Source organism: Rhea americana, unplaced genomic scaffold (genome assembly GCF_003343005.1).
Source record: "Rhea americana isolate MKP2758 unplaced genomic scaffold, rheAme1 scaffold_91, whole genome shotgun sequence".
In the NCBI taxonomy this organism is placed as follows: domain Eukaryota; kingdom Metazoa; phylum Chordata; class Aves; order Rheiformes; family Rheidae; genus Rhea; species Rhea americana.
In genome coordinates, this window is record NW_028187100.1 from 1,391,856 (window position 1) to 1,402,421 (window position 10,566).

The following is a 10,566-nucleotide window of genomic DNA, read 5'->3' on the forward strand; positions in this document are numbered from 1 at the left end:
ACGATTAGCTGCCATTTTAATAATTCTTTTATTGATTTCTATCAACATGGGTTGATGAAGACGTAAATTTGTATCATAGGTGATTAGGGGTCCACAGGAGAAGCAGTCCAGGAAAATATTTGCTCAGGGTACTTTCAACACGCTCAGTGTTTATTTAAGTAAATATAAATTAGATTATTGGGCAACAACCACAGAGGCAGCAGTGGAAGATTATTTAACAATGGAAAGACAGGGAAATGTTTTGGATCATTTGCTTACCTGTTTTAGTATTACACCAGGAGCATAGTTCATGACAGTGAAATGCTTCTCGTAGTCATGCAAATCATCAAGCGAAAATGCCCTAGCCAATAAAAACAATTCCTTAATTTCTAAGGCATCAGATTTAATTCTAAGACCCTTCAGCCCAAGGAGGAGAAGAAAGTAATTACCGATTTGAAAAGCGCAGCCAAAATACATCATAGACATACAGCTTAAGTGGTTTTATGGACCGCAACAATACAACGTAACGGATGTCAAATTTAACCATTCCCACATCATCTCGGTGAAACAAGACTGGATTCTCAATATATTTGCACACTACCTACAATAAAAAATAAAAACTCCTATAGTTAATATAATTCAACCTAAATGAAAATAAAGTGTCACYAGATTTAACGTATCTCTGTATACATTTCAGCTTTGCTTCAGAAATGTGTATGAATACATGACATTATGCAAAGAGATAACCTTTTATCAAAGTCCTTTGGTGCTGAGGTGAGGAGGATGGAAGGCCAGGACACCCTCATTCTTAAAATCACAATAAGATCACAGAAGTTACATACAAAATTAACTTTGTTTTGAACTAGAACCGAGAGGCACCTCTTTGTGCATTTCCACATTCCAGAAAATGCATGCAGTCCAACATCAGCAGAAATGCCGCTTAGGTGACAGTCTGATATATGACTGCCTATTGCAGATGCCCCCAAAAAAACTCCATGATTCATCACTGCTGGCAAAAGCAATGCTCTGTGCCACTGAGCAGAGCTGCGGATCAGTAATAATGATCAACTTGGGGATAGAAGCAATAATGTTGTGAAACGTACTGCCAACAGTAACTACAGGATAACGTGAACTTATCTTCCACTGAGATTTCTTAAGGATTTGCATTAAAGCAGCAACACACTGGAGTATCTTCCTTATTGTTGGGGCAAATTTATTTTTTTAAAATTAGAAAACACCAGGCCTTATGGTACTAATAGAAGCATCTTCCACACTGCCTCCACAGTGTTTCACCATTGAAGCAAATGGAGCTGACTGATTTTAATATAAATCAATTTAGAATTGATTGAAATAGCATGCTTATAGCCAGCATGTGTTTTGAAGAAAATTTAATTTCCTTCCTCATATTTTCAAACCTCCCTACATGAAWATGTTTTTTTTTCAACTATCCCATTTTAAATCACGCTCAAAGGCATGCTCTCTAACCTTTGGACTGCTTTCCCTGTGCCTGATGATATTGTTAAGGTTGTTGGTGATGTGGGTGTCCAGGCTTCTGGCCAAGTTCCACGGTTTGCATATCCAGTGATTGTCTTCTCCTCTGAAAAAGAGAGAGAGCATGCACCAAAGCCTGTAAGGATCCATCTCATTCATCCATCCGAACACGCACTTGACTGATCTATGCATTTACTCCCTTATCTGTATACTTTATAAAGCTATGGGCTACAATGCAAGAACTAAAGATTTTTGACTGACAGTTGGAAGCGTTAGGTTCTGGGTACGAAGGAGCAGAAATGCAACAGTAGCTCTCACTGATCTTTACAGTCAGGGCCTCACTGTTAATCTCCTTTTTGAACACTYGACTCTTTCAAAGATGACAAACAACCGGACAGTATCACCATGAGCATGTGTAGGTCACAGTGCAAATGTCATTCTGCCAGGTGTCTGAGGACATTCTGGCTGGAGGCTGTGCAAGTTTCTAAGTTGACTCCCTAATATATCTCCAAAACATGCTCTTCAAATGACACCATAACTCTCTTGGGGAAGGAATCATTCAATGTATCTCAAGAGTTCATCGTGAAAGAAAAGGAGAGCACATCGTCTTCTCACTTGCTAGCACCTAGTTATCTCAAATGCACAATATTCCTTGAAGGATCCTCGAGTAAAACAGGTAATATGCTGGTCTTTATTCTATGTATCTTTCTCAATACAGACATAGCACCACTTGATGTCCTCCTTTCCCTAATTACTTTAAGGAAGCAGTCCTGCTTGGGCTTCAGGATAAACAGCTGAGCTGAAATCAGTGTAACTTTAGAGGGTCTGTTTTGTTTGTTTTTAATTAAAGTTTCCTATCCCTTCCTCACTTTCCCCGCCTACACATTGAAATACATGATAAGTTCTTGATATTAAACAGGAATTAAAACACCCCAGACTAAGGACACATGAGAAGGACAGTGCTCTCCCAGTTATGCCAGCTGAAAAGAACAGAACCCTTAGAGCAGAGAATGGCCAAATGAAACTCCTGATAGACAGCAGCACAAGCAAAAGCAACCAAGGATGTGCCCTTTCAGTCAAAACACTTCATGCCAGGTATRAGAGGTGATTTCCCTAGCAGTACCTAATGCTCACACTTACTAAAGAAAAACCTTTCTTTCCACCAAGCCTTCAAGGCAGCTGCAGCAGCAGGAGGGGAAAAGAAATGTGAATTTGAAACTCTAAAGCTCCACTATTGCTTTAGGCTTACCTTACACCTCCTTTCTACTTTCACAACCACACAGAAGCCAACTACTTTAACCCTAAACAATTTCCACTCTGGCTTAAAAATGAGAACACTCGTTAGTGATTCCCTTAGGGGAGGTATGTGTGTGCGTATTGGACCCACACACAACAAAAATACCTCCCACAAAAACAAACAAGCAAAAGCCTCCACTAACCATTTGTTACAAATACATTTTGAGCTCTTGTATCTCTGTTAACTGCTACTGGTAAGATCTTGGTTAGACAGAAAACAACACACAGAAGTTTGGGTTAAAACCACAGCAAAGATTTTGTACTGCAAACTACATTGATTTACTACCCTCCTTAAAGAAAATAACTAAATAGACCTCACACTTTTCAGGCAAAAATCATGTGAACATGAAGTGAAGGCAGTAAGCCCAATCTGTGGCTACATGGTGTCAGAATAGTTGCCAATCCCAAAACACAGGCCATTAGGTTTTGAGGAAAGCAGGAAACATAAGGGAACAGAAACATGACCGACCTTCTTTCACGTTGCTGAAAGTAGCTGATGAACTGGGGCAATTCTGTTTGGAGGTTAAAAGTACGAGGCAGCCACCTTGGTCCATCCGGTCCTCCAGCTCGTCTAGATATGGATGCCAGGCAATCTTTGACAGTCAGGAGGTTCTCACATGGGAACTGATTCAGCATCACCTGAGGCCTTTCCTCACTTAGCTTCCTACAAAACAGAGAGGTTGGTGGTAGTGGTGGAAACAGAGGCCTTCTAGAACACAACTTTTACAGAAAAAAAAAAAGAAAGAAAAAAAAAAGAAAAAGAAGAATTTTCATCGTCAGGGAAATAGTTGCAACCTATAGTCTTTGAAGTGTGAGAAGTTGTAGAGGATGTCTGCTTCTCCCTCATTGTTTGTGAATACAAAGCGGGGATGTGTCAGGTTGTTGAGGACCTGCTGAACATCTGTGAAAACCCTAAAAGAAAAAAAAAAGCACATGAAGAAAATCACCAGTTTGGTTCCTGAGACTGACTGTAGCTTGAATAAAATGGTACCCCTCCACTTTTTTTTTTTTTTTTTTTTTTTTTTTTAAAGCTTGGCTTCCTAAAGGAATTATGTTTTAGCCACACATACTATCTATGCAAATCCCCTAACCTCTTAGCTCCCTATGAATATTTGAAATAGAAGACAGATTAAAAAAAATAATAATTTAAAAAATCATATTTTGAAATAGAAATCTCAAGAATGGTTTAATTCCTGCAACTCTCACAGGAACAGCAATTCAAAAGAGAGTGACTAAGCTTCTGACAGAGGAGAACTAACATGAGTTCCTTAAGATACCATGTAAATGCCTCCACTGCTAGAAGAGCCCCCTCCAAAAGACAAGCCCCCTCCCCAAATCTCCCAACACAAAAACAAAATAAACACCCACCCTGCTGTCAGTCACACACACAGGAAGACTGGTCAGTTAGTAACTCAGTAGCTTCAGAAGACTCTTTTCATTCAGAGCTTCATACACACTCAAAAATATTTCAAACAATCAAACCATACAAAGTACACGCACACATGCATAGAAAAGTATGCCTAACTCCGGAGTTAGTATTATACCCCCCTCTCCCCACAAAACCCAACTCAAACCTGAATTTACATTACAGAACATAAGTAAGAAGTTGGTAAGATGTTAGGAAGTTTCCCTAAGTACCTCAGTGACCTAGCTGTCTGGTGTACCAAAATAAGCAGATAGCAATACAGAGCATTTTTATGATTTTACAGCTTAAAGTGAGGTCACTTGGCTCAGAATTCAGAGCAAAGACCCAGAAAATCACACTGACATAGAAAAACAGTTCTCAGGGTAAATGAACATCTAAACAGACTAAGCATCAGCTTTTTTTCCCCTGCCTTGAGGAACCACTATATTCTTTCTCCTCTCCAATCCTATTCTTATCAGCTGTGTGACTTTCCTTTCCTCCTCTGAGACTAACCAATCAGAAGATATACTCCCCCTGAGGGAGGCTTCTTGGAAATTAAGAACTGTAAGAATAGCAGCGCAGTCACAAGGCAAAATATATTTTTTAAACAGAAAAGCATGCAGGATGTTTTGCATATTGCCACAAGTGTTTTGCATAGCTCCACGTGCGACATATTGCATTGGCTATACTATTTACATGGGAGCCTAAGGCTAACAGATGGAGTCACTGCAGATGAGGAGAGTCAGCTTGACATTCCTGTTGAGAAGTCACCAATCTTTCCGCGCTGCTACAGTGGAGTGGGGTTAACATCTCTAAATGGACTTATCAGCATTTCTTTTTGCCGTACATAGCTTCTCCTTCCAAGTACGAACACCAGGGCAAAGCACTATCAAATTGGATGCAGGACCCAGTACAAGACCCACCAAGCTAGTTTCATAAAAGCTATCCAAACAGCCATGGGACTGAAGCAACTTTTGATTCTCACTGAAGCAAATTCTAAGTGGTGAACTGAAGATGTACAACACTGCAACAAAGTCTTGAAGCATTCAACATCCCCACACAAACACATATGCAGCAACATATACAACATAAGACATACTAGAACTTAAGTTCTCATTCAGCCCTAGCTCAGTCCCTTCCTAGCACATCTTACAATATAGGATCTCACCCTGCACCAACACTGACCTTTTGTAGCTGGATCCAAACCCAGCTGATAGAATTGTTGATCCTCTTGCTACCAGAAGCTACAGAATGGACCTATTTGACAAGTTGGAACCACCAAACAAATGGAATTTCCTTTCTGTGATTAAGCCCCTTGAGCAAGGTATGGAAAGATTTCACGAGCGTTACTGCACAACTTTTGCGGTGCAGTGCTGGCATGCCAGCCTTCAGGCTCCCAGATTCCACTCTAGCCTTTGTGAGCAGCCTCTGGTTTCCAACTCAGGGAAGAGGCAAGAAGTAATATAACCAAATATCGAAGCCACTATGCTCATTCTGAAAAACATCGTGGCTGGGTAAGTAAAACCTGTATCAATGTTAAAGATTTGAAGCCAATCGTCAGGCTTGGGCTAAGGCTATGCAACTCTTTGGTTAGTTATCTGTAAAAATAGTCCAGTTACAGTTGCTTTCCCCAAGAAGGAAGTGAAACCGTGGTTCACAATTAGTGTTATGTTGGAGGCAATGAACAGTCATGGGTAGGACTCCTTTGCATATGAACTGCCAGAGACCTTTAAAGTACTTATAGGAAAAATTAAAAAAACAACAACAAAAAAGTTTTTACAAGAATCAGAAGCAGCAACTCACCAGGGGATCCCTGAGAGTTAAAAATGTAGAGCCTCCTTTACCTCTACTTGCAGCTACAGTAAATACCTTTGAAAGATCTGTTTCATCAAATGATGGTTCTCAAAACAATTCTTCCAACTACAGCAACTATGTGGCTGAACCCTAACTTAAGGTGTCAAAACTGATTGGTGCCTAAGGCCGAATAAACATAATCCCAATGGCAAACCCCTTTCCTCCCATCAGGAAAAGGTGATGATATTAAACATGCTGCAACAAAGATCTGAGGCAGAGGCATTCGACCTTTTGTAGCATAGAAGGAAACTTGTAGAGAGCCAGGCAGCATCTGCTAACTCCAGTAAATCTTTATCCCATATCACTCCCTAGGCATCATTTAATCAAGGTAGGGTATTCTTTTTAGTTCCTCATGCTTTACCATGCTTCCAAATACATCATTTAGCAATAGACTTCCACAGTCAGCTGGGCACCAAACAGCTACTCGTCTCAGCAGATGAGCAGGATGTACCTTATGCTAATCGGAGATTCAGCCGAGAGATGGGTCGCCTCCTCTTGCACATCCATAAATCATTTTTCCCCCTAGTGTTAATTCACTGAAAAGCTCAACACCACACAGAAGTATAAGTATTGGTCTGCATTTGGCTATTCTGAACAGCAGGCTTAAAGAAAGATCTCCATAGTCTCTTCTCCCCCCCTCCCCCGTGAAACATTAAAAGTAAAGAAACTCCTTCCTAAAAAAATAATACTTCTCTCTCAAAAAATCTCCCACTGCCAGAAGACTGGGCCGCCTTTATAGATGCACAGAATTGTTATCTCTTCTGTAAGATACAGCTACCAAAGACTATTGGAAAGACATTCTTATTTTAGCAGCTTACAGTTGTACAGAAAATTGCAGAGGTGCTGCTCACATTACCAGTAGAAAGCCTGCTGTCTTAACCTCAGTCACCTTGCTACAACATCTTGAAATTGATGTGCCAGAGCACTCTGGGTTTTATGTCTTAAGACTAGCTTACAGAGCACACAAAAACACAGCAAGAAAGCAAGAAACAAAAGGAACACAGAATCTCAGTCTTGTTGCTGAGTGCAGGAGGCCCACTGAAATAAGGCAGTTAAGGTATACACTACAGTTGCCTGGTACTGCTGGAAGACTACAAGGAAAACAAGGCCACTCCACTCACTTCAGGTTTTTAAGTTACTTCTTTTTCTACAGACAATCCTATTACCATAGAAGTCTTGCCACAAAGACTTTGGTAGGCAGAGGTTTTAATTCTGAGATTGATTTTATTAATGATTTTATACAAACACTATATATAAGTAACATATCTCACTGCCAACAACTACCACCAAGTGTGACAGACTTACTCCTTTAGAGACATTAATATTTATGCATACACTTGGGAAAAAACAGACCTCTTCACTGAAGAGCAAGCATTGTAAGGAAAAGCATCTGAAAACTAGTGGGTGAATTCTTAGCAGTTCCTTAAGGGCTATGCTGGCTCTCCTACAAAGGATCCCAGACTTTAGACCTTTGTTATTGGTTAAATAAATAAATTGCTACATGTTCCATACCTACCTAAAAATACAGGCAGAAAAACAGATAAAAAGATATACCAAATCCAGGGGGGTGCAGCTTTGTGTATGACAGAACCTCTACTGGCAACACTACAGTATTAACTAACCTATTTTGGAACATTTATTTTATTATCAATGATTCACTCTAAATTAATGAGGGCAGTTAACTATACTTTCTGAATGATTTTTCTCCCATCACACAGAAGCCCTAATAGGCATCAGGGRTTAAAGAAGAAGATACTATTCAGTGGAGTTGTGCAAATAAGATAAAATACAATGTTAGATGTTACTTAATTTACTCAAAGCACGCAGTGCTAAGAGGCAGTTATGAGAATCAACTCCCGAAGTGCAGAGCTGACAAGACTGATCAAAACAAGAGATGTCTTCTCATAACAGCTCTTTGGGCATCTTTAAAGCTGACTGATACAGCTGAAGAACAACATGAAAGACAACATCAAGAGGGAAAGAGATAATCAAATCTAATATGAACCAAAAGGACTTATCTGAATTTTGTCTTTGAGATACTAGCTTTTTTAAATCTACTTACTCCTCCCACCCCCAAGACAACACCCAGTACAGCTGGAAACTCCAGTCTCCCTTGGGAGTTACCATTAATGAAACAAGACCTATTTTAACCTATCATTTTGCTGTATTGAAGTACAAATACTTGCTCTCATATATTTTAGAATTTAGGTTAAAAGTTTATTTCATCCTCCCACTCTCTGTCTTAGCTTGGAAAGATGATGACTGTGTAAAAATCTGTCCCAGACACAAGCTTCTAAACTTTGCAACCTCGTGTATTTCATCTTCTCTTCCGAATCCTCTGAAACACTGGGAATACACAAAGCACAGCACATACATTATGGGCTACACACATCTACCCAGTTTTACATACCCCCATCTGCCTATCTGTGGTGACAACCTCAAAGCCTTTAAAACTYTGAAGGAGGCTAAGAGCTCTCGAGCACTGCAGTTCCTGCTTAGGCCACATTGGSTCTGAGATACTACCCCAGTCCCGCAGAAAGCTCTAGCTGATGAAACACAGAACACCAGGAGGACCTTTTGGTCTCCTGAGGACTGTTAGAAGCTGCTCTTCTTTCTCYTCCCCAGACAGGAACTTTGGTAAACAGGAGGAAAGGAAATCCCTTAGGTGCCTGTGGACAGGATGTTGACAACATTCCTCAGAAGCAGAGTACGGAGACTCTGGCACATGTGTTCCCTGCCTCTCCCACGGTGAATGCTATTCACCTGAAATATGAAATGCAAAAGAAAAGGCACTGCAARAATGGGACAGCAGTGAAAGACAAGCTAGYATGCATGTCCCCACATCCTCCAGCTAGCATGCATGTCCCCACRTCCTYCCTGTTTCTATTAAATCTGTATTAGACTGCATATACTTGTCTCTCACCTAAAATACAGAGGCAAGCACAATGCAGGAAAAAAATAGCTTTTGTTTATCCTCACAGTCTTGCAATCAAAGATTTCAACTCCATAACAAAGACTAGGCTATCACCAAGCAAGTCAACAAATGCCTCTCAACTGAAAGGGACCCCAGACTTTCAATAGTCCTTTTCTTGTCCCTCAAGAAAAAGGTGATCTAGAGGGTAACAAACAAACTCCAATACAAGAAGCTGGGRTGTGAGTAAACCCAACTGATCTAATTTCTTCCGCTGTGCAAAATGCTGCATGCTATAACTTGGAGATCTCAATGTCACACTACAAACACCATGGAGCAAGACTCACAGCACGTGCAATGTAACTGCAGGTTCTTCTAGAATAAAACTAGTAATAAGGCGGTCTAGCCATGCAGTGCCACTGTTTTTGCTCACAATCCAAAATTCTTTAYAATCCCTTATCTTTGCAGTATTCTTCCAGCTCTCTTCTGAAGTATTTTCATACCATCCACTGCACTCTTGCAGTAAGGTACACATCCAACTTAAAACTTGAAAAATAGGACTGAATYCCTTCTACATCCTAGGCTTTGACACAATTCTTGTTTGGCAATCTCACCTGCAGGAATAGAAATGGTCTGCTATCTTCACACAACACAAAGTAGCACAGAGTACCCTGTGGATGTACACGCTACACTGCAGAACTGAAGTCCTTGTTMTATTCTTTAGTTACACTCCCTAGTGAAAACAAGCCAAATGCTACAGCATTATGCAACTTTTCTTTCACCTAGAAGGTGGCACTTATTTAAAAATCTAAACTCCTTACAAAAATTCAGTAAGTGACAACTCATTTCACAAGGAGAATCTAACAGGAAGAACTTGTAAGTCAGAATTTTAAGTAAGTGACTACATTTAAATGCAATTTTAACTTGCCTCTGTCGTTCAAAGCTGGAAAAACACTGATCAGCATACTGCAACTACTGTACTTACCTTGGTAAGAAAGCATTTTGTTTGTAGATACGTACTTGAAAACTTTATCTTCAGCATAAACCGATGGCTTTATTGCCATAGGCAGTTTCTCCTTGTTTTCTGTTAAAATAGCCTGAAAAATGAAATCACAGAAAGTTAGTACTAGGTGGAATAAACGGGCAACCTTGGGTCAAACACCACAATATTCAGGGGACATGAACAGCAATTTACATCAAACTTGAATTTTAAATGGTGCATAATTAGGTCTGTGAAAGAAACGATTGAGAAATAATTAATCCAACTTTTAAAAATAAGTTAGAGRTAAAATATTCAATATGACAAAGTGTTCATCTAAGTGTTTTTATTAGTATTAACCTATTAAAATTTCCTGATACTGCAAATCATTCGCAGTTCATTCTCTGCAATTCCCCATCTCTTTATACACATTCATGTATGTGTACAGTTGCATTTGTAAACATGGTAAAAATGACAGTCCATCTATACAGCTGACCAGTCCCTTGTCTTTGGCTCAAGGGAACTGTATTTTGAGAAGTGGAACTGTATTTTGAGAAGTGTGTAACTTCTCAAGTGTGTAAAACACTGCTCGGAAGAGTCAAAATAAGAGTAAAGGTAGAAGGGAATCAGAAGACAGAGCCCACTGGTGAA

At 39.9% G+C, this 10,566-nt stretch overlaps 1 protein-coding gene across 2 annotated transcripts in view; it reads right to left on the reverse strand.

Moving 5' to 3' along the window:
- TTLL12 (tubulin tyrosine ligase like 12) overlaps positions 1 to 10,566 on the reverse strand; it is a 29,371-nt gene that overhangs the window by 4,385 nt on the left and 14,420 nt on the right. Inside the window, exons 6-11 of one of the 2 annotated variants that reach the window (XM_085324421.1) lie at positions 9,957 to 10,033; positions 3,562 to 3,678; positions 3,236 to 3,430; positions 1,465 to 1,576; positions 429 to 580; positions 259 to 340 (exon numbers count right to left, since the gene is read on the reverse strand). In XM_085324421.1, coding sequence (XP_085180547.1) covers positions 259 to 340; positions 429 to 580; positions 1,465 to 1,576; positions 3,236 to 3,430; positions 3,562 to 3,678; positions 9,957 to 10,033 — 735 coding nt within the window. The remainder of the gene's footprint in view (positions 1 to 258; positions 341 to 428; positions 581 to 1,464; positions 1,577 to 3,235; positions 3,431 to 3,561; positions 3,679 to 9,956; positions 10,034 to 10,566) is intronic. The other variant, XM_085324422.1, reaches the window with a different exon arrangement.